This window comes from Xenopus tropicalis, chromosome 5, assembly GCF_000004195.4.
Source record: "Xenopus tropicalis strain Nigerian chromosome 5, UCB_Xtro_10.0, whole genome shotgun sequence".
Classification (NCBI taxonomy): Eukaryota; Metazoa; Chordata; class Amphibia; order Anura; family Pipidae; genus Xenopus; species Xenopus tropicalis.
In genome coordinates, this window is record NC_030681.2 from 9,672,251 (window position 1) to 9,698,712 (window position 26,462).

Consider the following 26,462-nt stretch of genomic DNA (forward strand, 5'->3'; position numbering starts at 1 on the left):
TACCTATATACAATTGGCTAGTAAAGTTGTGATATGATGTCATTACACGATGGGAAGTAGAAGGGAAATAATTATACCTATATACAATTGGCTAGTAAAGTTGTGATATGATGTCATTACACGATGGGAAGTAGAAGGGAAATAATTATACTTATATACAATTGGCTAGTACAGTTGTGATATGATGTCATTACATTATGGGAAGTAGATGGGAAATAATTATACCTATATACAATTGGCTAGTAAAGTTGTGATATGATGTCATTACACGATGGGAAGTAGAAGGGAAATAATTATACTTATATACAATTGGCTAGTAAAGTTGTGATATGATGTCATTACACGATGGGAAGTAGAAGGGAAATAATTATACCTATATACAATTGGCTAGTAAAGTTGTGATATGATGTCATTACATTATGGGAAGTAGATGGGAAATAATTATACCTATATACAATTGGCTAGTAAAGTTGTGATATGATGTCATTACACGATGGGAAGTAGAAGGGAAATAATTATACCTATATACAATTGGCTAGTAAAGTTGTGATATGATGTCATTACACGATGGGAAGTAGAAGGGAAATAATTATACCTATATACAATTGGCTAGTAAAGTTGTGATATGATGTCATTACACGATGGGAAGTAGAAGGGAAATAATTATACCTATATACAATTGGCTAGTAAAGTTGTGATATGATGTCATTACACGATGGGAAGTAGAAGGGAAATAATTATACCTATATACAATTGGCTAGTAAAGTTGTGATATGATGTCATTACACGATGGGAAGTAGAAGGGAAATAATTATACCTATATACAATTGGCTAGTAAAGTTGTGATATGATGTCATTACACGATGGGAAGTAGAAGGGAAATAATTATACTTATATACAATTGGCTAGTACAGTTGTGATATGATGTCATTACATTATGGGAAGTAGATGGGAAATAATTATACCTATATACAATTGGCTAGTAAAGTTGTGATATGATGTCATTACACGATGGGAAGTAGAAGGGAAATAATTATACTTATATACAATTGGCTAGTAAAGTTGTGATATGATGTCATTACACGATGGGAAGTAGAAGGGAAATAATTATACTTATATACAATTGGCTAGTAAAGTTGTGATATCTCATTACATGATGGGAAGTATTTATGGATGTATGTATATCTTTATTTATAAAGTGCTACTTATGTACGCAGCGCTGTACTGTAGAATACATTAATACAAACAGGGGGTTATTAAGATAATAATAGATAATTACACAGTATAACAATAAATACAGATAAATACAGTTGCAACAAGTTAAGAGTCAAAGACACAAGAGGATGGAGGTCCCTGCCCCATAGAGCTTACAATCTATATGGGTAGAAGGGAAAAACATCCTCATTTCTCCTTTACATATATAGCTAACATTAAAGGGGTAGTTCACCTCCGAGTGAACCTTTAGTATGTTATAGCACGTCAAATTCTTAGCAACTTTTCAGTTGGTCTTCGTATTTTACTTTTTTAAGTGTTTTTAAATAATTTGTATTCTTCTTCTGACTTTCAGGCTTTCAAATGGGGGGGTCACTGACCCCAATTTTATTTTCCTTGCCATTTTTTATTCCCTTTTTATTTGAACCCTCTCCTATTCAAATTCTAGTCCCTAAGGTAAAACGCTGCCTGGTTGCTAGGTAATTTAGACCCTAGCAACCCTATCAATTCAAAACTGGAGAGATTGTGGACAAAATGGTGAATGATTCAAAAACCACAAGTTATAAGAAATGAAGGCCAAGGAAAAATATTCCTCCCTTTAAAAAAAGCCAAAAACAAAAAGTAGCATTTATATTCAGCTTATTTGTATACAGATGACAATTAATGGCAGTTTATTTATCTGCATATTTAAGTTTATGAGTGAGAGCCAGGACAAATATTATGGGGGGGGGGGGCAGCAGCTGTTAGGAAGAAGCAACCCTGCTGGGGCCCCTTTAGTACATCTCACAAGGCACCCAAATCAGGAGAATAACTATAAAGCAAGAGGACCCTGCAATTATTGGGGGAAAGGCAGAGCAGTACTGATAAGCAGTTTCAGAAAAATTGTCTTAGTCCCAAAATTGAAGGGAGGGGGGGCTGAAAAAAAATCTTTAACATCCTGCTTCAGTACAGCTTACAATCTAATTCCCCTTTCCCAGGCACACACATAAAAACTCAAGGTAGATTGTGCCCCAATCAGAATCCTGCACTGTAATGCAGCAATAGCTCCTCACATCACGTCTGTAGGTTAATATTAAACTTTTAAGTTATGTATTACTTTTAACAAGCCACCTTACACCTAATTGCCCAGCATGACTCTGTGATAATGTTGCTGTAGCTACGGCAAAGAGCTAGGTAGAAACAGTAGAGATAGGAGTAGTGCTTTTGTGCAGGAGGATGCTGGTACATAAAGCTTAATAATGAACTCTCAGTATCCCACATAGCACTCATCTGGTACTATCAGGCCTGGAATGATCCTCTGTCCTTTGTGTCAAGTACTACAGGTCTGATTTGCTGTTGTGGGTATGCAACACTCAATGGTGACCCCACAGCTATTTTCAACTACATTCACCCTATGTTTGTCTCTATGTCACTGGTTTTTACAAAGAAGAATAAAGTAATTTCATGATCAGAAATCAGTTCTCAGAGTCTATTCACATAATACAGTAAACATACATCTTGTCACTGCATGCAAGAAACACTATCAACATAATGTGAACAAAAGGTATCATCCCCCATATGACCAGTTGGGACATATAGCTGGCCATACATGGTGCGATACACTCGTTTGGCAAGGTTGCCAAATGAGCGAATTGGCTTTCGACGTGCCCACCTACAGTGGGCGATATTGGGCTAATTCGATCATTTGGCCCTAGGGCGGGTATATGGACTGTCGGACCCAGGACCGCATCAACAAGCCCATGCGGTCCCCTATCAGACAGAAAAGTCTAACCTGCCGATCGAGATCTTGATGATTTTAGAGCAGATATCGCTCGGGTAGGCCCGTGGTGCCCATATACGGGCAGATGAGTTGCCCAATCAGTCTGAAGAACCTGAATTGGCAGCTGAAATCCGCTGTGTATGGACACCTTAAAAGTTGGAGGTAGGGGCAGGTGTTAATAAACCTGTATATGTTAAGATTGGACAGTAATGGGGGCTGCAGGCAGGCCTGGACTGGCAATCTGTGGATTCTGGCAAAAGCTATAAGATGCCATAGTCAGTCACTATTTATTGGGCTGTTTGGGCCTATTTTAAATCACAGACCAGGCCTGGCTGCAGGAACTGGGGAGGCTGGGAATGCTGGACAGACTGCAGTGAGGATGTGGGAGAACCAGAACAGATGACACAGAGGGAAGCCATGATGGGCCTTCTAAAGAGAAGGCTGATGGTCTGAGCTGCAGTGACAGGCAGTGTGACCAGTTTAACCCTGGGTGCAGTTCTGGAAGACCTTCCTGTAATCCCATCAAGCCTGGACTGAGAGTCAAATTAGGCCCTGGCATTTAAAGCACACAGAGGCCCTTACAGCCCCCCCCCCCCCCACCATACCAATAAATAGTGACTGTCTATGGCATCTTACAGCCCCCCTGGCATTCCCAGTACCCAGAGGCACAAACAGCCCCCCCCCAGCCCAATAAATAGTGACTGTCTGTGGCACCTTACAGCCCCCCTGGCATTCCCAGTACCCAGAGGCACAAACAGCCCCCCCCCAGCCCAATAAATAGTGACTGTCTGTGGCACCTTACAGCTCCCCTGGTATTCCCAGTACCCAGAGGCACAAACAGCCCCCCCCCCACCATACCAATAAATAGTGAGTGTCTGTGGCACCTTACACCCCCCTGGCATTCCCAGTACCCAGAGGCACAAACAGCCCCCCCCAGCCCAATAGTGACTGTCTGTGGCACCTTACAGCCCCCCTGGCATTCCCAGTACCCAGAGGTACAAACAGCCCCCCCCCCAGCCCAATAAATAGTGACTGTCTATGGCATCTTACAGCCCCCCTGGCATTCCCAGTACCCAGAGGCACAAACAGCCCCCCCCCCACCATACCAATAAATAGTGACTGTCTATGGCATCTTACAGCCCCCCTGGCATTCCCAGTACCCAGAGGCACAAACAGCCCCCCCCCCCCCACCATACCAATAAATAGTGAGTGTCTGTGGCACCTTACACCCCCCTGGCATTCCCAGTACCCAGAGGCACAAACAGCCCCCCCAGCCCAATAGTGACTGTCTGTGGCACCTTACAGCCCCCCTGGCATTCCCAGTACCCAGAGGTACAAACAGCCCCCCCCCCCAGCCCAATAAATAGTGACTGTCTATGGCATCTTACAGCCCCCCTGGCATTCCCAGTACCCAGAGGCACAAACAGCCCCCCCAGCCCAATAAATAGTGACTGTCTGTGGCACCTTACAGCCCCCCTGGCATTCCCAGTACCCAGAGGAACAAACAGCCCCCCCCAGCCCAATAGTGACTGTCTGTGGCACCTTACAGCCCCCCTGGCATTCCCAGTACCCAGAGGTACAAATAATGCCCCTGCCAATGACCAGTCAAAAGCAGCTAATTGGCTGATATAGGTTACTCAGCCAGGTAAGTCATTGCATTATGTTTGCCTTGTGAGAGGGAATAAAGCAGCCAAGAGAAGAATTCATAGCTTCTCACTTTAACAGTAATAATGATACATCCTCTTAGTAACAGGATGTTTGTTTTGTTAAAAAAAAAATCCTACCTCCAATTTCATATGTGTCTGAAATAAATGAACAGGTGCGGCCCAAATGTTTTAATTTACTGTGTTTAATGAGACTGTTTGCTATTGTGCTGTTAATTACACATCTTAATATTATATCAATCCCCCCTTAGGGTTTCTTTAAATAAACAGGAGATGGTTAAGTCACTGCAGGCAGGTTGTTCTCTGAACTTAATAAAACAATGAAATGGATATTCAGCCTACTGCCCTCCAACTTTTGTCCCATCTTCCCCATTAATAGTTGAATCCTAGGAGTTGTAGTTTCACAACAGCTGAAGGGCTATAGGAGACAGACCTCCTTCATGTAAAAATATAGATTTCCAACAAAATCTGTCTTGTTCAGACAAATCTTTTATACAAATAGCTAGAATCTCAGCCATAAAGCAGGGCAGGACTGCTGCTTACAATGGGGGGATCAGATAGGGTCTGTGCCACTGTGACAGTATGCCCTGTTATACAGATAGCTAGAATCTCAGCCATAAAGCAGGGCAGGACTGCTGCTTACAATGGGGGGGGGGGGCAGATAGGATCTGTGTCACTGTGACAGAATGCTCTGTTATACAGATAGCTAAAATCTCAGCCATAAAGCAGGGCAGGACTGCTGCTTACAATGGGGGGGGGGGGGGGGGGGGGTGGAATCAGATAGGATCTGTGCCAGTGTGACAGAATGCTCTGTTATACAGATAGCTAGAATCTCAGCCATAAAGCAGGGCAGGACTGCTGCTTACAATGGCGGGGGGGGGGGATCAGATAGGATCTGTGTCACTGTGACAGAATGCTCTGTTATACAGATAGCTAGAATCTCAGCCATAAAGCAGGGCAGGACTGCTGCTTACAATGGGGGGGGGGGCAGATAGGATCTGTGTCACTGTGACAGAATGCTCTGTTATACAGATAGCTAAAATCTCAGCCATAAAGCAGGGCAGGACTGCTGCTTACAATGGGGGGGGGGGGGGGTGGAATCAGATAGGATCTGTGCCAGTGTGACAGAATGCTCTGTTATACAGATAGCTAGAATCTCAGCCATAAAGCAGGGCAGGACTGCTGCTTACAATGGCGGGGGGGGGGGATCAGATAGGCAGGGCCGGATTTGTTGGCCGGGCGCCCCGAGGCCGCCCCCTCTCTGTCGCGCCCCCCTGTGCATGCGCAAACGGCGAACCTCCCCCTGCGCATGCGCGAACTCGCGATTGCGCATGCGCAGCCTTTTTCAATCGCATACGGAGCAGTGGGGGAGAGGTCCCCATTGCTCCGTATGCACAATAAACTTTCCACAAATCCGGGCCTGCAGATAGGATCTGTACCACTGTGACAGAATGCTCTGTTATACAGATAGCTAGAATCTCAGCCATAAAGCAGGGCAGGACTGCTGCTTACAATGGGGGGATCAGATAGGATCTGTGCCACTGTGACAGAATGCTCTGTTATACAGATAGCTAGAATCTCAGCCATAAAGCAGGGCAGGACTGCTGCTTACAATGGGGGATCAGATAGGATCTGTGCCACTGTGACAGAATGCTCTGTTATACAGATAGCTAGAATCTCAGCCATAAAGCAGGGCAGGACTGCTGCTTACAATGGGGGGATCAGATAGGATCTGTGCCGCTGTGACAGAATGCTCTGTTATACAGATAGCTAGAATCTCAGCCATAAAGCAGGGCAGGACTGCTGCTTACAATGGGGGGGGGGGGGGGGGTCAGATAGGATCTGTGCCACTGTGACAGAATGCTCTGTTATACAGATAGCTGGAATCTCAGCCATAAAGCAGGGCAGGACTGCTGCTTACAATGGGGGGATCAGATAGGATCTGTGCCACTGTGACAGAATGCTCTGTTATACAGATAGCTAGAATCTCAGCCATAAAGCAGGGCAGGACTGCTGCTTACAATGGGGGGATCAGATAGGATCTGTGCCACTGTGACAGAATGCTCTGTTATACAGATAGCTAGAATCTCAGCCATAAAGCAAGGCAGGACTGCTGCTTACAATGGGGGGATCAGATAGGATCTGTGCCACTGTGAATGCTCTGTTATACAGATAGCTAGAATCTCAGCCATAAAACTGAACCAATATCCATTGATTTTAGGCTCACACGAAATTATATTTTAATTACCATGTTCCTTTAATTCTACGTGCATTTTAGTTGCTTAGTGGGAACAGTGCTGACCTCTGCTGGTCCCTACAGTTTATTAAAGTTTCTGAGCCAAACTACCATTAAACTAAATCTACAATGGAAGATGCTACACAGCTAAGTAACACTGACCAGGGCCGGAACTAGGGGTAGGCAGAAGAGGCAGCTGCCTAGGGTGCAACGATTGAGGGGCGCCAGACAGGAGCCTTTCCTGCCTACCCCTAGTGCTACTTTGTCATTGCCTCCGCCGCTTGTCATTAGCGGCGGAGGCAATGACCGATCTAATCGCTCCGCCCCCCCCCCCCCCTGCACCTTCTCCTGTGCTTTGGTGCGCATGCGCCGTTCGGGGGGGCGGGGAGGTGGGCGGAGTTGGCCGACCGGGTTGCCTAGGGCGCCCGGTCGGCTTGGCCCGCCCCTGACACTGACAGATACAGCTTTATGAATAAACACCTTCTGAATAAATAGATTAAAATGTAAAGTAAAAGCGATTGTGCCTATGAGAGAACAGTAATAGCAATACATTAACAAACATATCTAACTGCAATGACACTTGTGTTATTTTATATCTACATTTTTCTCTCTAAATGATCTGCCCCAGGATGCAGATTAAATGTAGTGGATTTGCTGCAGTGGTGAACATAAAGAATAACTCTTGATGAAAACAAAAGTGTAAAAAAACAATAACATCAGTGACTTACGTGTTCTGAGAGCATTTACTGTAATAATATTTACTTACTTTGTCTGCTTATTTACAAATTAAACAACCCTTATAGAAAGGTTGATATTTTACTTGGAAATTTCTGTAGACTTTCTGGTAGGGCTTAAGGCTAATGTGTTAGACATCGAACAATGCAGAAAACGCCAGTCTGCTTTTATCCACCCTATGGGGCACATTTACTAATCCACGAATCCGAATGGGAAAAATTCAGATTGGAAACGAACATTTTGTGACTTTTTCGTATTTTTTACGATTTTTTTTCGTCGCCGTTACGAATTCTTCGTAAATTATGGCAACTTTTTTGCAGCCGATACGACTTGCGCGAATTGTTGTGACTTTTTCGTAGCCGTTACGATTTGCTCGTATATTGTCGCGACTTTTTCATATTGAGCGCACGTAAACGGCGGGCAAAACTTTCAGACTTTGCATGATTTTGGAAGCCTCCCATAGGACTCAATGGCACTCTGCAGCTCCAACCCGGCCCAAGGGAAGTCTCCCATAGGGCTCAATGGCACTCTGCAGCTCCAACCCGGCCCAAGGAAAGTCTCCCATAGGGCTCAATGGCACTCTGCAGCTCCAACCCGGCCCAAGGAAAGTCTCCCATAGGGCTCAATGGCACTCTGCAGCTCCAACCCGGCCCAAGGAAAGTCTCCCATAGGGCTCAATGGCACTCTGCAGCTCCAACCCGGCCCAAGGAAAGTCTCCCATAGGGCTCAATGGCACTCTGCAGCTCCAACCCGGCCCAAGGAAAGTCTCCCATAGGGCTCAATGGCACTCTGCAGCTCCAACCCGGCCCAAGGAAAGTCTCCCATAGGGCTCAATGGCACTCTGCAGCTCCAACCTGGCCCAAGGAAAGTCACGATACTGAAGCTTGAATGAATCCGAAACTTTCGTACTCGGCGCGACGGCTATGAAAAAGTGGCGACAATTCGCGCAAGTCGTAACGCTACAAAAAAGTCACGGCAATTTACGAAGAAGTCGTAACGGCTACAAAAAAGTCGCGACAATTTACGAAAAAATCGCAAAATACCGATCATTACGAAAAAAACGCATTCGGATGCTTTTCGGACTCTCGTGGATTAGTCCCCTATGTTGAGCATTTACGGGATCTGTATCTGCAGTTGCCCATTGGCACCAATCAGGGCAGACTGGTGCTTTCTCCGCCGGTGGGCAGGTTTCAAAATCCAGACTTCTGCTGTATGATCTGATTGTTAGACCCAGGGATCTACCCAATTTGACTCAGTACACAGGAGGCCAATGAAGCACAGTTTCTCTCCTTTTTTACACAGTGCAGTTTCTGAGCCGTCCTGAATGTGCAGTGACAGGATTGAATGATATTCACCATCCAGCAGATGGGGTGGATTTTGGCCAAGAAATTAGAAGTAGAGTATTGTAGAAATGATACCTATTTTGGCTAACAATAAAAATACATTGCGAGCTCTAAGGCCCCTTCATCAGCCCAAATAAAGGGGCCTTAGAGCTCTGAAAGCTCGCAATGTATTTTTATTGTTAACCAGTATAGGTATCATTTCTACAGTACTCTTGTATTTGTGTTTTTATTTAATTATTTTTGAAACTGGCTAAAACAGTACTACAGTTTTTTATCGCTGCTGTTGTGTGATGTGTGTGTGTACAGTGACAGGTGGGTCTCATTTATTACTGTCACTTTGAATATGTGATGGGTAACTATAGAATAGGTGGGACTTCGTTTACTTGCCTAAGAGAAAAACAGAAAAAGACCTGACAAGGAAACACAGTTTTCAGGAAAATTATTGAAAATGTAGGGTGTAGTTTTAAATAAATGGTTTGCACAGATGATTTGTGCTAAGACATATTATTGGGCCAATGTTACTAAGGGCTTTGACTGTCCCTTACAATAAGGGTGAAGACACACTGAGCTACTAGTAGCAGCTACTTTTTCATGGCTACTAAACTCCAGAAAATCCCCTGCCATAGACAATACTGAGAATTGCCTCTGCTAAAACACACATAGAGACAATTATCAGTAAATGATCAGTATTGTTTGTTTTAGTAGCCACAACAAGCAGCTGCTACTAGTAGCTCCGTGTGTCTTCACCCTTAAGATCCACAAACTTGGATCTTTAAGCCTGGTACAGTTACCTGTAATCAACCAGTCGTTCCAGCTTTTGTATGTAGGGGGTCAAGGAAGAGAATTGGGAGCCTAGTTAGTAAGCCCCGAATGCCCTAGGGACTAAATCCAGTTCACTATTGCTGCCTATTGCTTAGTATAGCTGTAACTATAGCTGCCTATTGCTTAGTATAGCTGTAACTATAGCTGCCTATTGCTTAGTATAGCTGTAACTATTGCTGCCTATTGCTTAGTATAGCTGTAACTATTGCTGCCTATTGCTTAGTATAGCTGTAACTATTGCTGCCTATTGCTTAGTATAGCTGTAACTATTGCTGCCTATTGCTTAGTATAGCTGTAACTACAGCTGCCTATTGCTTAGTATAGCTGTAACTATTGCTGCCTATTGCTTAGTATAGCTGTAACTATAGCTGCCTATTGCTTAGTATAGCTGTAACTATTGCTGCCTATTGCTTAGTATAGCTGTAACTATTGCTGCCTATTGCTTAGTATAGCTGTAACTATTGCTGCCTATTGCTTAGTATAGCTGTAACTATTGCTGCCTATTGCTTAGTATAGCTGTAACTATAGCTGCCTATTGCTTAGTATAGCTGTAACTATTGCTGCCTATTGCTTAGTATAGCTGTAACTATTGCTGCCTATTGCTTAGTATAGCTGTAACTATTGCTGCCTATTGCTTAGTATAGCTGTAACTATAGCTGCCTATTGCTTAGTATAGCTGTAACTATTGCTGCCTATTGCTTAGTATAGCTGTAACTATTGCTGCCTATTGCTTAGTATAGCTGTAACTATTGCTGCCTATTGCTTAGTATAGCTGTAACTATTGCTGCCTATTGCTTAGTATAGCTGTAACTATAGCTGCCTATTGCTTAGTATAGCTGTAACTATTGCTGCCTATTGCTTAGTATAGCTGTAACTATTGCTGCCTATTGCTTAGTATAGCTGTAACTATTGCTGCCTATTGCTTAGTATAGCTGTAACTATAGCTGCCTATTGCTTAGTATAGCTGTAACTATAGCTGCCTATTGCTTAGTATAGCTGTAACTATTGCTGCCTATTGCTTAGTATAGCTGTAACTATTGCTGCCTATTGCTTAGTATAGCTGTAACTATTGCTGCCTATTGCTTAGTATGGCTGTAACAAGGATGTCCAAAGGGATCAAAGCTGAAAGGAATGACCAAATGTTCTGTATGGGCCAACTGTAACAATAGTGAGGCAATAATTGAAAAACTGGGTGGGTTATAGGGTTTTTAAAAATCAAAAATTAAAACCATGTCCATTATTCACAAAAACATGGCAGTGTAACTTCAAATAAAATACTAAGTTTGGGATATCAGGAGCAGACTCTGAGGGTAGTGGGTATTGCTGGTAATCACCAGAAAAATAAAGCTTTTTTTCATATTTACCTCACCCACAAATATAAACAAAGTGTTTTTTTTGTTCCCATTTACATGTTCTGTGGAGCAGAGAAAGCAAATATTTGTTTTTTCATCAAACACTGGGGATAAAGCTTCTAAGGGCAGTGGCCATGGCAAGGAAACACGAAGGAAAAAAGCAGTCGTTATTTTCTTTATTTATTCTCTAACAAAATCAGAATCTGTGAGAGCAGAATAATCAGTCAGCGGCCCCCACTGCCAGCTATTGCCTGACTAACTCTTCACCCAATGACGAGTTGGCGCCGTCTCCGCCCCTTTTATACGTGGTTCATGACGTCATATTCTCGCGAGAGGAGGCTAGCGGCGTGTGGCTGAACATGCCTGCGGGATGCTTGGGGCTGGAAGTGCAAGCGGCGCTGCGGGGAATGTAAACACAGTGTGAGGGGGAAGCAGCCCGCTTGTCTGATTGTAACCGAGGGGAGATGGATGGGAGCAGCGAACGCAGTGCGGAAAGGGAAGATTCCGAGGAGGGACCGAGTGAGGAGGAGGTTCTGGGGCTCCAGCTGCCGGTGCCAAGAAGGAAACCCCACGGTAAAGACACTTAAGGGTATATTGATCATGCTGTGTAAAAAGTGGAGTAAAACATCACCAGTGTTGTTGTATATAGCAGCCAATCAGATGCTTTGATTTGATTTTCTAACTGTTGAAATCTAATTGCTGATTGGTTGCTCTGGGTAACATCACCAGTACTGCTTTACTCCACTTTTTACACAGCATGATAAGTACATACCTCCCAACATTTGAAAAATGAAAAGAGGGACAAAAAGATTTGGCGCGCGCGCAGTGCGGCATTTTTTTTAATCACGCCCCCTTTTGTGGCCACGCCCCAATTACCACACCCCATTAAAAAAAAATACCCCTTTTATATAGATGAAATGGCGGGCGCAGACGAAAATGTGCTATACCCTCATACTGTACTACCTAAGGAAAACAATATAGCAACTCCTACATATAAATACAAGTATAGAGAGAAGGCAGTCAGTTATAACTAAGTACCAGTTTTGCCCCCCCATACACAGTAGCCCCCCCATACACAGTAGCCCCCCCATACACAGTAACCCCCCCATACAGAGTAACCCCCCCATACAGAGTAGCCCCCCCATACAGAGTAGCCCCCCCATACACAGTAGCCCCCCATACACAGTAGCCCCCCATACACAGTAGCCCCCCATACACAGTAGCCCCCCATACACAGTAGCCGTCCCCCCGATCACAGTGTCCCCCCGATCACAGTGTCCCCCCCGATCACAGTGTCCCCCCCGATCACAGTGTCCCCCCGATCACAGTGTCCCCCCGATCACAGTGTCCCCCCCGATCACAGTGTCCCCCCCCACAGGTCCCCCCGATCACAGTGTCCCCCCCGATCACAGTGTCCCCCCCGATCACAGTGTCCCCCCCGATCACAGTGTCCCCCCCGATCACAGTGTCCCCCCCGATCACAGTGTCCCCCCCGATCACAGTGTCCCCCCCGATCACAGTGTCCCCCCCGATCACAGTGGCCCCCCCGATCACAGTGGCCCCCCATTCACAGTACCTCCCATAGGCGCAGGCTTCTTCTGCTGCTTCGTTATGCCTCTCCTTGTGCAGCGCGACAGGCCCTTTTATAAGGTTGCGCCCATGCGTAATGACGTCACACCCACAGGCGCAACCTTATAAAAGGGCCTGTAGCGCTGCACAAGGAGAGGCATAACGAAGCAGCCGACGAAGCAAGAACATCCGGCTACAGCAAGCGCATCCTGCTGTGCCGGATAGTTCCATGAATGTCCCGCAATGCGGGACAGTTGGGGGGTATGTAAGTATACCCCTTAGTAGTGACTGTCTGTGGCACCTTACAGCCCCCCTGGCATTCCCAGTACCCAGAGGCACAAACAGCCCCCCCAGCCCAATAAATAGTGACTGTCTGTGGCACCTTACAGCCCCCCTGGCATTCCCAGTACCCAGAGGCACAAACAGCCCCCCCAGCCCAATAAATAGTGACTGTCTGTGGCACCTTACAGCCCCCCTGGCATTCCCAGTACCCAGAGGCACAAACAGCCCCCCAGCCCAATAAATAGTGACTGTCTGTGGCACCTTACAGCCCCCCTGGCATTCCCAGTACCCAGAGGCACAAACAGCCCCCCCCCCCAGCCCAATAAATAGTGACTGTCTGTGGCACCTTACAGCCCCCCTGGCATTCCCAATACCCAGAGGCACAAACAGCCCCCCCCCCAGCCCAATAAATAGTGACTGTCTGTGGCACCTTACAGCCCCCTGGCATTCCCAGTACCCAGAGGCACAAACAGCCCCCCAGCCCAATAAATAGTGACTGTCTGTAGTACCTTACAGCCCCCCTGGCATTCCCAGTACCCAGAGGCACAAACAGCCCCCCCCCCAGCCCAATAAATAGTGACTGTCTGTGGCACCTTACAGCCCCCCGGCATTCCCAGTACCCAGAGGCACAAACAGCCCCCCCCCCAGCCCAATAAATAGTGACTGTCTGTGGCACCTTACAGCCCCCCTGGCATTCCCAGTACCCAGAGGCACAAACAGCTCCCCCCCAGCCCAATAAATAGTGACTGTCTGTGGCTCCTTACAGCCCCCCTGGCATTCCCAGTACCCAGAGGCACAAACAGCCCCCCCCAGCCCAATAAATAGTGACTGTCTGTGGCACCTTACAGCCCCCCTGGCATTCCCAGTACCCAGAGGCACAAACAGCCCCCCCAGCCCAATAAATAGTGACTGTCTGTGGCACCTTACAGCCCCCCGGCATTCCCAGTACCCAGAGGCACAAACAGCCCCCCCCCCAGCCCAATAAATAGTGACTGTCTGTGGCACCTTACAGCCCCCCTGGCATTCCCAGTACCCAGAGGCACAAACGCCCCCCCAGCCCAATAAATAGTGACTGTCTGTGGTACCTTACAGCAGCCCCTCTGGCATTCCCAGTACCCAGAGGCATTGGCCAGAACCCACAGATTGCCAGTCTGGGCCTGGTGTGGCTGTAGAGTTGCTAAATTGTATATAGGGAACCTCTGCCCTCAGTAAACTGATACATTTAGCCCTCATAAAGGAGACATATCATGTTAAAATTATGAATGTACCAGTGTATTATACTCCTCTAAATATGGAAGGATTGTGCTTTTAAAAGTCCCAGTAGTCCCGCCCATCTGTTCCACTTCCTGCTGGCTGAGTTCTTTGGATGTGCAGGGGGGCCAGCAGCACTCGGTATACTGCACTGTAGGATAGGAACCAACAATCAGCAGCTAGGCTGACCTGATAGGGAACTGAAGCCTGTCTGTGCTTGTGTGAGTGCAGGGCTGTGATTGGCTACTCCCCTCCTACTGTGCATCTGGCAGGGACCGTTCGGACACGCCTACCCCTCATTTGAAACACAGACTTGATAGGATCTATAGGGAGCTCCAATTAAGGGTTAATATTTACAGACCTTATTAATCTTAAGAGCAAAGTGAAACCAGCACCATATATTATTTATAATTGCCTACAAGATAAAAATTTTTGTATTTATCCAATATGTCTCCTTTAACACAAAATAAGTTTTGAGGCCAGAGCAGATTGGGGTCCAGCACTCGCACGCCTGCGCCAAAATTAACGTTGCAGTAGCCTGTGAAAAAAACTGTAAGTGCTATGACGGCATCCCCCTACCTTTGTTTCTTACTGTTTGGCTTTCTGCGTATTAGGGATGCACCGAATCCAGGGTTCGGCCATAATTCTTGATGCCTTTGCACCTAAAATTTACCATAGGTAAATTCTTCTTTTCCTCGTGTTTGTGCAACGGATGCTGCCATTAGTAAAACTGAGTTTATTTCTTCTCCGACAAATCCTTGCAGGGTATCTTTCAAAAGGAACCACTTACCGTCACACCGTAGACCTGTGCTTCTGCCTCATTCATGAAGCCATAGCCAAGAGCCAGTGGGAGAAAGCGGCTGAACTTATGCTGAGCTATTTGCAGACTCTTGAAGATGGGACCACCGAGAGGCAGAGGTGTGCTCCGGAGGTATGGCCAAATGTATTTTTTTAAATAAAAAAGCTAAAACGTGTATTGGAAGCAGCTGTCTCTTTATTTGCTTCTCCCTGTCTAAATTCTAGAACTCTTCACACCCTATATACAGTAATAGTCATACACATATTAACCAATCACGTTTTAAATCAGTCAGGAAACCAATAAATCGTACGGTAACATTGAATTATATAGGGGTGTGATGGAATTCCAGACTAGGACAAACGCAGGATCAGTTTGGCCAATCAACATCTGGTGAAGTGAAAGTCAACTGTCCATGTTCTGGCTAATCTGAATGCGTAAATTCAATTGTATCATTTAAGCTGGCCATACACGCACCAATAATATTGAACAAAACCTTGTTTCATACAATATTCAGTGCGTGTATGGCGGCTCGACGAGGCGACCAATATTGCAAAAGGTTGTTGATATTGGTAGACTCGTCTATCGGACGGGTTAAAAGTTTTTGACTGGGCACCATTGAAGGAGCCTGAGCAATATCTACGTTCAGGGCTGAATCGGCAGAAGGAGGTAGAATTTCTGTTGTTTTTACCTCCATATCTGACTATTCAGCCCTGAAAGCCAGTGGAGGGTGGGAAATTGCTACGTGTATGGTCACCTTTGGGCACGTGCAGCACGCCCCTTTTTGACCATCTTCATAGTCAAAGAGAGAAGGAAAGGTCCAAAAAGAAAATGGAGCAGAGTTACATGCTAGAATAGGAAGTAGCTAAAAGATCTGCATTTGAGCTGCTTGTGATTTAGAAACCACACAAGACTGACTGCAGGGAGATTTCAAAATAAAAGCCTTAGTTATCCATTAAGAATATCACCCTATTAATAGCACAGGGGTATGCTATTACATGTCCTTCATTCAAATGTTTTTTTTTTTTTTGTCCACAGATCATTTGGAGACTTGGCAGTGAGATCCTCCTAAATCACCCTAGAAGTACAGTGGAAGATGTCGGCTTGTTCTACGAGCGAATTAAGAATGTCGGCATAAGAAGCTACCTCAAGGTACACTCTGGAATGTTTTAGACTCTTGGAAACAGTGTGGCAGCTTCCGCTTTAATGCAAATAAACAGGAAAAGAAAAAATATCAGTGCCCTGAGTGTTTTTTTTTTTTTAAAGAAATGATTGGGCAGCTGTCACTCCTACATGTAATATTGTATTCTTTAAAGCAGTGATCCCCAACCAGTGGCTCAGGGGCAACATGTTGCTCACCAACCCCTTGGATGTTGCTCTCGGTGCCCCCAAACCAGGGAGTTATTTTTGAATTGCTGACTTGGGGGCAAGTTTTGGTTGAATAAAAACAAGATTTCCTACCAAATAAAGCCCCTGTAAGCTGATAGTGTGCATAGAGGCTGCCTAATAGCCAATCACAGCCCTTATTTGGCTCCTCCATGAACGTTTATGGTGCTTGTGTTGCTCCCCAAGTCTTTTTACATTTGACTGAGGCTCACAAGTAAGAAAGGTTGGGGAGCCCTGATTTAAAGGAAATATAATGGCAGATGCCACCCCACGTGTATAAATGCAAGTATATGCAGAGAAATCTATATATTCATACTGTACTGTCACTGTAGGCAATATGGCTGTTTCCATGCTTATGTAGAAGTACAGGTATGCCTGCCACACAATTAACTACATTCTACAAGGAAGCAATGTGACACCCATCCCAAAACAAAAAAAAAAAAATCTAATTATTTGCCTAAAATGGATTTCTATATATCTACTCTCTGGATAAGAGATTCCTTACCTGTCTAACCAGAATGCTTTTTGTTGTAATGCAGATAAGCCTAGAACATGTCTTTTTTCTGCTGTGCAATGGCAGCAAGGATGAGGCTCTTTTAGCCGCAACTACTGCTGAAAGCTGGAAGTATGGCCGGGCCTCTCTCTCCCAGGAGAACACGATCAAGCTCATTCAGGCATACAGAGGGATTCTAGACTACCGGTCTTGGCTGGAGAAGAAGGCGGCAATTACTCAGGGGGGTAAGTTGTAAAAGGTTGTTATTCTGTTAATTTTTATTTCTTTGCTTTGGTGTATTGTATTCTTATGGTCAACCTATGTCTTACTTTTTTAACATATAATATTATATGTATAGAAATAAGTGAAAGCAAAATGTGTCTAGATTTAGGGGACACTCCGTAATACGCTAGAATGGTGTAATTTAAATGTACCTCTTGTATTTGTGTGTTTCCTTAGATATGAGTTATGCAACCCAATTAAATGCTGTCAAGGAAATGTGTATCTTCCAGCAACAAGCAAAGGCTGCTTTCCAAGGAATTCTTAAGTTTCCTGGTGTTTGGGATCCTTTTGTCCTGTGCTACATAGATGTAAGCTGAACCTTTTTATTTTAAAATTTTTCTGTTAGTACTTCAGTATTTGTATAGACTATACTCCTATTTATTAAAGATTGGTCTCTGTAACTAAATATATCTAGTTTCCCAAAATATTTGGTTTTCTTGCCTTGATAAGATTTTTTTTAAATAGATCTGTTGCCCTGTTATATAAGCAGGTTAGGGATAAAGGAGAAAAAGGCTATTTAAAGAAGGCATAAAGCAGGAAATAATTATATACAGTGGGTTTCAAGTAGGGTCATTGCCACTGTGACAGAATGCTCTGTTATACAGATAGCTAGAATCTCAGCCATAAAGCAGGGCAGGACTGCTGCTTACAATGGGGGGATCAGATAGGATCTGTGCCACTGTGACAGAATGCTCTGTTATACAGATAGCTAGAATCTCAGCCATAAAGCAGGGCAGGACTGCTGCTTACAATGGGGGGATCAGATAGGATCTGTGCCACTGTGACAGAATGCTCTGTTATACAGATAGCTAGAATCTCAGCCATAAAGCAGGGCAGGACTGCTGCTTACAATGGGGGGATCAGATAGGATCTGTGCCACTGTGACAGAATGCTCTGTTATACAGATAGCTAGAATCTCAGCCATAAAGCAGGGCAGGACTGCTGCTTACAATGGGGGGATCAGATAGGATCTGTGCCACTGTGACAGAATGCTCTGTTATACAGATAGCTAGAATCTCAGCCATAAAGCAGGGCAGAGCTCTGCAGCATTAGGACCAGACAAAATAGAGGCATTATTTATCTGAATAAGTGAAGAATTCTGCTTCAGTACGACATCATAATATGTTTGTGTGTGTGTTTCCCCCCAGCTTTTAGAGTCTTCTGAAGAAAAGGAGGAGGTGGAACAGATCCTGAGGGACTATGCATATGATCCCAAATTCCCTGCCAATCCCAATGCATTTGTGTATTTGTACGAGTTTCTAAAAAGGAATGAGGCCTCAAACGAAGCTCTTATAAATGTGTTAATGGTAATTTTTCCATCAATTTTGGGTGTTTGTGCTCTTTATTATGACTTTGGGGGAAGATTTTCTGGTTGGTTTCAACAGAGATCAGAATCTATCGCAGCCTCTCAGCTGGGCACCATTGGGTCATGTGGTTAACAAACAGCCTTCTATGTTATAGGGTGTTAGTAAATTTGTCTTGAGTTGTATTGGAAACATGATTGGGTTGATGCTTTTCTGACATGGATGATTATGTGATAGAAACCCTAATGGATTTGCGTTCTAAATCCAGCAGAGGGCAGTGTTCCCCACTGCACATACCGGGCTTGCAGATCTGTTTCAGCTTAGCTGCTCTCCCTGTGCGCTGAATGCACGCGATAAAGTAGAAAACTGCTTAATGAATGTGTACGTGCAGCCACAGGCCCTAAATAATTCAATGTGTCTTTTAAATGTAACCGGTGCTTGTGAAACAGATTCCACAGGTTTCATATGTGTCTGCAGGATAATGTAAGGCATTGCTCCACACCAGTAAATCAGGGTCAGTACAGCTGCAAACAACGGGATCTGCAGGGAATAAACTCATTTACTGTCCTCCTCAGCCTTAATGTTTATTTCAGTCATTCCTTTATATGCACTTCTTTGTGCCAAAGTGTCTTTGCGGCTCCTATTGGCTGACACAAATGCATCTTTGCTAATCTCTGTAGATTGAATGTAACTTTTAGAACCTGTAGATTAATATGGCGCTGAACAAGGACTCTCCTTATTCATTGGTGTTTTGTTTCTTTGCAGGACTTGCACACCAGGGTTCCATCGCACAAACTCATGCTGGAATTCTGTGACCTCCTGAAGCAATCTGGTAGGAAAGTTATATTCCTGTCTTTGCATGTGTTATTGTGATATAACTGGCAGGCTCAGAAACCTGTCCTAGAGGCCTTGTATGAATCACATATTATAGATATCCACACAAGGGATTCTGTATGGGTAATACAACATCCATGTACAAAACAAATTCCATCACTAGCACAAAGAACCACCTCCACTGCTGGGGGGTGGGGAAATGCCCTCTCTTTCATATCCCACCCGCCACCGCCGCCCCCCGGTGTGTCCTACCTGTACCAGTTCCCCCGGTCCGTCCTTCATCTCAGCTTCCCTGTTCCGCTTCCCGCTGAGTCCTCTCTCTCCACTGCCAGGTGGGAGGACGCAGCGGGGGCCGGTTCCAACCCGCGGGCCGTAGTTTGGGGACCACTGCTATAGACTGATCCAGCCTCCCTACCCAGTTCTAACAACTGATCCCCCACTAACAGACATGGCACACTCGGGGATAGTTCTGCTGCACTCTGCTCCCTTGCCGCAGTCCTTAGCATGAAGAACTTGTAGGGAAATATAAATAAGTGGAAGCAGGCACATTCAGAAACTCTGTTGTGAAGTGTTTATTACATGCACAACATGTTTCATGCATATGATCTGAACTCCCTGCGCTACAGTATTATTGCTCCAGCAGCCCCGTCTTAGCAACTGATTTCTACATATGTTTACTGACTGCAATAACGACTGGTCTGCCTTCTTCAGACTTGGTACCCTGCCCCCACTCCCATTTAATCTTCATCCCAGTATTTATTGCCAACTGAACTAGTGCTGTGTTACAGACTTATTCCCCTGCGATCTGCCTGGGTTGCAGACTCAACCATGGGTGAAATACGCCGACTGATTCTACTGTGCTGTGGATACCTTAATGGAGATATTTCCACATGCCCTAGTACCACTGAAATACTTCCCTGTGCTGCTCTATGGATACCTTAAACATTGAGATATTCCTACGTGCCCAAGTACTGCTTTGTGGATACTATAAAAAGAATGCTGCAAATAGAAGAACATGTTTCAAAATCTCAAATTTTGCAACCTAAAGTGCATTTCAAAGGAATACTGTCGCGGGAAAACATGTTTTTTTTTGTTTTTTAAAACCCATCAGTTAATAGAGCTTCTCCAGCAGAATCCTGCATTGTAATATGTTTTTCCCATGGGGCTAGCCATATGCTTCATTTCCCAGGGTGATAAACTTCACTCACACTTTACTGCTGCGCTGCAAGTTGGAGTGATATCCCCCCCCCTCACTCCCAGCAGACGATCAGCAGAACAATGGGAAGGGAGCAAGATAGCAGCTCCCAGTAGGTATCAGAATAGCACTCAATAGTAAGAAAGCCAAGTCCGGCTTGGGACTCCTCCAGTTACATGGGAGTAGGAGAAACAATAGGTTAGCTGAAAGCAGTTCTAATGTGTAGCGCTGGCTGAAAGCTCAGACTCAGGCACAATGCACTGAGATGGCGCCTACACACCAATATTACAGCTACAAATACATTTGTTGGTTCAAGAATAAAATGTTAAATGGCAGAGGGAACTATTTGCTGTGTAACAGTGTCATTTAGAAATAAGTACTGACAGAATCCCTTTAAGTACCATGATTGTGATCACTTATATTACAGCATTAGGCAAGGCTTAAGTTGCCTTGCCCTTACCCGTCTCTGTCACTGTTGTCTGTCTTAAATATTGTATCCAACGAAACAATCAATCAAAAATTACTTTTACTGGCTAGGTCAACACCAAAGTAGAGACTGAGTAGCATCAATTCTTTTGGTGCAATTGAATTAAATGACTGAAAGTGTACTTTTCTTTTGGGCCACCGGATGGCAATTATAGTGGCCAATAATAGTGGCGTAATATACTGCAAATCCAGTAGTAGAATCTCCGGAGACAAATCGGATGTACATGGGGGGAGCATCCTTCTGGGGGCACTTCTCTTGTATTTCACCAGATATCTGAAACCCATATGCTAAGATTTCCATTTTAAATGAAAACATCTGAAATCTGAACAAGTCCCCATTGTGTATTTTTTTTGTCTGCCCTGATTTATAAGGTGGAAACTACTGTATTTTTAAGTGTTCCACATGAGCATTTCAGTATTTTCTGAATTGTTTTTACAAATTTACAAGCAAAACAATTCAACTGCAGGGTTTCCCACCAGCAGGGATTTCAATCAGACTTGCAGGCTCGGTAGTACTGTACTGTGCCTTGTGCCCAACAGCTCTTCACCTTGAACTGCCAATCCTACTGGCACAACTGCTCTGGGCGTGGGCTATAAAGGGGACAATTTTGCCTTTGCACCAAAGGGGTTGGTAAGTGAGGCCTACTATAAAGTGTGCTTACTGACTTTTCTGGGGTTACTATGGAATAAAGACTTGCATGGCATATTGGATACCATTACTGGCCTGGACCCCCTAGAAATTACAACTAATGTACAGTTGGAGGCAGAATATGCAGTTGCGTCCGATCTTAATTGGCCAATCAGGCCACACATGCTGAGAAAGGGCCTTGGGCCAGTTTGTAATGTTACATACAGTATCTTTCAGTTAACCATTGAGGAATGATGGGATGAAAGAATCTTTTCTTCTACTGATTGCATGTGTTTCTGTTGGTCTCAGAGTCAGAAGAGCATCACCAACTCGCGCTGAAAGTTCTGTTTGATCTCCTGGATTTTTCCGGTTGGGGGTACAGTATGGAAGCTTGGCGGCAAATAGGAAAGCGGCTCAAGACAAGTCTGAAAAGGTAAATGGCCTGCTCACCTTTACCCAGTGTCATGTTAGAAGGAAGCAAATTGATAATACCCAGCATCCTTCAGCAGCTTTGATATATACTATTTTTGTGAATTGAGTCTGGTGTTTTACCCACTGTTTGTTTGTCCCATTTTCTCTCCAGAAATCAGGACTTGTGGATTGAGGATCAGTGGAAATCAAGACGCAGCTGGTGGCCTCTTTACCATTTTACTGAGTTCCATGCAAAAAAAGAATGGAAGGAAATCCCGAAACTGGCAATGAAGAAAGCCTTGGCTGCTGGGATTTTATTAGGACCAGGTAACTCTCCACCATTCGTATTGGCTCTCTAACTGGGGGCAAGTATATTTGTTCTCTTAGGGCCACTATAACCTTTTGTTTTCCTGATTAATTCTGCAAAATACACTAGCTTTCTGTCCTAATATAGCATTATCGTATCTCTCTGTACAGGCTATGAGCAAACTTAGGGGGCTGTTCCCGCTGAATTGTGCTTAGTACAGGGGAATCCCTATGCTGCCATAGTTTTAACAAATAGGTATTCAACCGCACAGCCTCTTACTCAGGCTTGATGCATCAATCCTCGCAAGGCACACCGCTAAGCCCTTCAATACAATCCAAATATAGAGGAGAGCACCATAAAGCAGAATTCTGCTAAAATGGTATTTGTTTCAGACCAAAATACACAACATGTTTCAGACAATGTGACGCCCTTTATCAAGTGATAAAGGGCGTCACATTGCCCGAAACATATTGTGTATTTTGGTCTGAAATAAATAGCATTTTAGCAGAATTCTGCTTTATGGTGCTCTCCTCTATATTTGGGCTGCCAAAGTTTTATGGTATCTCTCTGTACAGGCTATTAGCAAACTTAGGGGGCTGTTCCTGCTGAATTGTACTTAGTACAGGGGAATCCCTATACTGCCATAGTTTTATGGTATCTCTCTGTACAGGCTATTAGCAAACTTAGGGGGCTGTTCCTGCTGAATTGTGCTTAGTACAGGGGAATCCCTATGCTGCCATAGTTTTATGGTATCTCTCTGTACAGGCTATGAGCAAACTTAGGGGGCTGTTCCTGCTGAATTGTGCTTAGTACAGGGGATTCCCTATGCTGCATAGTTTTATGGTATCTCTCTGTACAGGCTATGAGCAAACTTAGGGGGCTGTTCCTGCTGAATTGTGCCAAGTACAGGAGAATACCTATGCTGATGCTATGCATGGAGATGCTTGGGCAGGTTGGGCTGTAGTTGTTCTGAAATGTCTAATATCTGCTGAACAATCTCCATATCCCCCAGTTCCCTTGGGGTGCCCATGGGTGTGGGCATGAGAACTAACACAAGTACAGAACAAATGTATACAACATCTTTCTACATTTCTACCCCAAAAGGGCCCCTGCGATCCCGGCAGCCATGACCAATGCCTCTCTGCCCCGCCCCCTAATTTTCCCTTTGCCATAAAAAGGATAGTAAAGAAGTTACCGTACGACATGCGAGCAACCCCTTAATGCCTGTAATTGAGTTTATAGCCGCATTGCGCAACTCCCTCACATTCCTTATTTTAATTAAGTCTTAAACTAGTCAATAAAAATATGTCTGCCCCCTGCCTTTATAGCCAGTTATTTTCTCGCCGGATTTCCCAGGAACACACGTGAATTTTAAAAGGAAGGGGGTTATCCATTAAAGAAACCGCTTTGTGTTGATTACAGGCTGCGCCTATTATAAAGCTGTTTGTCGCCTCGGTAGAAAAACCAAGATGAAAAAGGTGAGAGCCATGAAGACGTTTCTGAAGAATCACAGCTGTTCCTTAGTGGAACGACGGACCCAGCGCCAGATTGTGTTCTTTACGTGCCGAAAAACTACAGCTGCTTCTTAGTGGAAGAGCATTTGGAAGCGCTCATGTGGAGGAATTTGGTTTCCTGCCTGCAGGGTATTTCAGCCATTCTAAACTGTATGTGCTTATTTCATGCTGCAGAGAGAAAATGATCGATTGTACAGGTTTAGTATCACCAGAGTACTATACCCCCATACACACACACACCTCGTTTGCAGCAATAAAACTTACCCCTGTTACACTTGGGGTAAGTAGCTAATGGCTTTGCACGCCGGTTATGAGTGATTTTGGTGCAGGAAGAGTGCAACAGATTCTCAAGTGGAAATCAAGGCTGTGATTGGCCCATTGGAGGTCACTCTCTTTTTTGGGCAGCTCCAGATTTACTTTGCCTTATGTGTGGGGTAATTTTCAGATTCAGATTTTTGCAGGCTGGGAGTGGTATTTCCACTTATTTTAAATCACTCACTCAGGGCTGGGCCCTCTGTTTGTAAAGTCCCTGCTGTGGCCTTATACTATAATAATAGTGCTACACTGTGATAGAGTGCTATATCATTGGTACCCAATGTGGGGCTGGGCCCTCTGTTTGTAGTGAGAGGATTATCAGAAATGTTGCGGTGTATATTAAGATGGAATCTAACCCACTGACCTCCTGTTGGAGCTTTAGGCTGCTTGGCCACCCTGACTGGCACAAAGTGGGTGCTGACCCACTCCTATAACACAAGCTGGCTAATCCCAACTGAGAGAAGATTCCCCTGGCGTCTTACCCTCTACACAGTTAAACAATTTGTGTTCTCTCTCTGTCTGTAGCAGTCCCTGTAGCTCCCAAAAATCAGCAGGAAGTACAAGTCCTCTTCCTTTTCTCAAACTCTGGAAGAAACCACTCTTCCCCCAGAGACAGGGGTTGCTGGTCTCTCAAACTAGCCACAGATAGGGTTTTTCTTTATACATGACATAAAGATACAGTGACACCTACTGTTAAGGTGTCAAATAGCTTACCAATTTAATTAGCTCGGCAGAATATTTAATTTCACCTAAGGGTTACGCTACGTTATAGAATGCCCTATTCCTAGCAACTTTGCAATTGGTTTTCATTATTTGCTTTTCAAATTATTTGCCTTTTTCTTCTGCCTGTTTCCAGCTTTCAAATGGGGGTCACAGACCCCGGCAGCCAAAAACTATTGCTCTGTGAGGCTACAGTATCAGGGCCGCCATCAGCAGCCAGCCCAGTAGTGCCCCCCTAGTACATTGGTAGCCATTGGTTACGCCCTGTGCATACTGACGTCACGTGTACGCATGGGTCGTAACCAATCGGATTACCCACTGACCCAATGACAGGTCCCGGAATTGATTAAAGGGGGACCGAGCTACGAAGAAAACTGTAGTACAGTTGGGCCCCCTTTAAAGTTAAAATCGCCTGGAACGACTGTGCCCCTCTGCCCTGCACAGTATTATTCTAATTGTTACTTTTTGCTACTTTTCTATGCAGGCCCTCTTCTATTCATATTCCCATCTCTTGTTTAAACCGCTGCCAGGTTGCTAGAGTAAATGGCTGTTAAAATACCACATGGAAAGCTGCTGAATGAAAAGCTAAATAACTGAAAAACCATATAAAATAAAGACCAATTGCAAATTATTTCAGAATATGTCTACATCATATTGAAAGTTAATGTAAAGGTTATCTACCTCTTTAAGATGCCTGCAGTGTTTCTCTGTTTTCATAGGTACCAGTTTGTGCAGTGCTGCCTTTGCACATTGGTCAGGTACATTAACAGTAACCTGCTAAGTGCCGGATTGGAGGTTTGGGGTTACCTTATGACAGGGGTTCCTAAACTGTGGTGCTCCCCCCTCATAAATGTGCTTGGAGCAGTGCAAACTGGGAATAATGGAGCTTTGCTCTCCTAGATATACCTCAAAGCCCAGCTTGTAGATCAGTTGGGGTGAGATTGGGGGGGGGGGGAGAATATTTTCTCTGTTTGTACTGATTACATGGGCCCTGACCAAAGGGGGCACTGGGCATGCCTTCACGCTGGACTTGGATTGAGAGAGTCTGACAACCACTGCCCTGTGAGCTCAATGGCCGCATCGCTCAGAGACACAGAGAGCATTGCACAGGCTCTTCCTGCAGTGTTTATACTGGAGACACTTGACATACAGTGGCCAATGACCAGTTTCCTATGGAAATGCATTTGTACTGCTGGATCAGCACCCTCACATCATTTAAATGTGTAATTTGTTTTTGTTATTGAATGTTGAAATAAGGCATAAACAGAACCATTTACATTCTGCTGTGTGGGAGTATTATTCACTGTAACAGATGATAGATGTGTACTCGCTCTCTCTAGGAAATATGGAGTTTTATTCCTTGTAACAAATGATAGATGTGTACTCGCTGTCTGTAGGAAATATGGAGTTTTAGTTCTGAATTGTAGGGGTAATTTTCTGCTGTCTACAGGGGGTTCATAGAAATCTTTTCCATGTTATACCATTTTCTGGCAGAATTATATAAGCATTATTATGGCAAGCCTAGTCCCAGTGAATGCAACACACATGCCTGCAGCTGACTTTACA

The 26,462-nt window shown here is 44.6% G+C and overlaps 1 protein-coding gene across 1 annotated transcript; it reads left to right on the forward strand.

Annotated features, from left to right (window-relative positions):
* The first annotated feature begins 11,431 nt into the window (after positions 1 to 11,431).
* Positions 11,432 to 26,177, forward strand: taf1a (TATA-box binding protein associated factor, RNA polymerase I, A). The gene is made up of 10 exons (XM_002940699.5): positions 11,432 to 11,696; positions 14,990 to 15,156; positions 16,060 to 16,173; positions 16,947 to 17,145; positions 17,360 to 17,490; positions 18,331 to 18,489; positions 19,252 to 19,318; positions 21,939 to 22,062; positions 22,213 to 22,367; positions 23,770 to 26,177. Exons 1-10 carry the CDS (start codon positions 11,588 to 11,590, stop codon positions 23,934 to 23,936), a joined length of 1,392 nt encoding a protein of 463 aa, XP_002940745.3. The 5' UTR covers positions 11,432 to 11,587; the 3' UTR covers positions 23,937 to 26,177.
* Positions 26,178 to 26,462: the final 285 nt, after the last annotated feature.

Bases quoted from the DNA above. Each gene is read 5' to 3' on its own strand.
- taf1a (XM_002940699.5), top strand. From the start codon at position 11,588: ATGGATGGGAGCAGCGAACGCAGTGCGGAAAGGGAAGATTCCGAGGAG. The intron at 11,697-14,989 runs GTAAAGACACTT...AAATCCTTGCAG, and splicing joins GCCAAGAAGGAAACCCCACG to GGTATCTTTCAAAAGGAACC. The intron at 17,491-18,330 runs GTAAGCTGAACC...GTTTCCCCCCAG, and splicing joins TTGTCCTGTGCTACATAGAT to CTTTTAGAGTCTTCTGAAGA.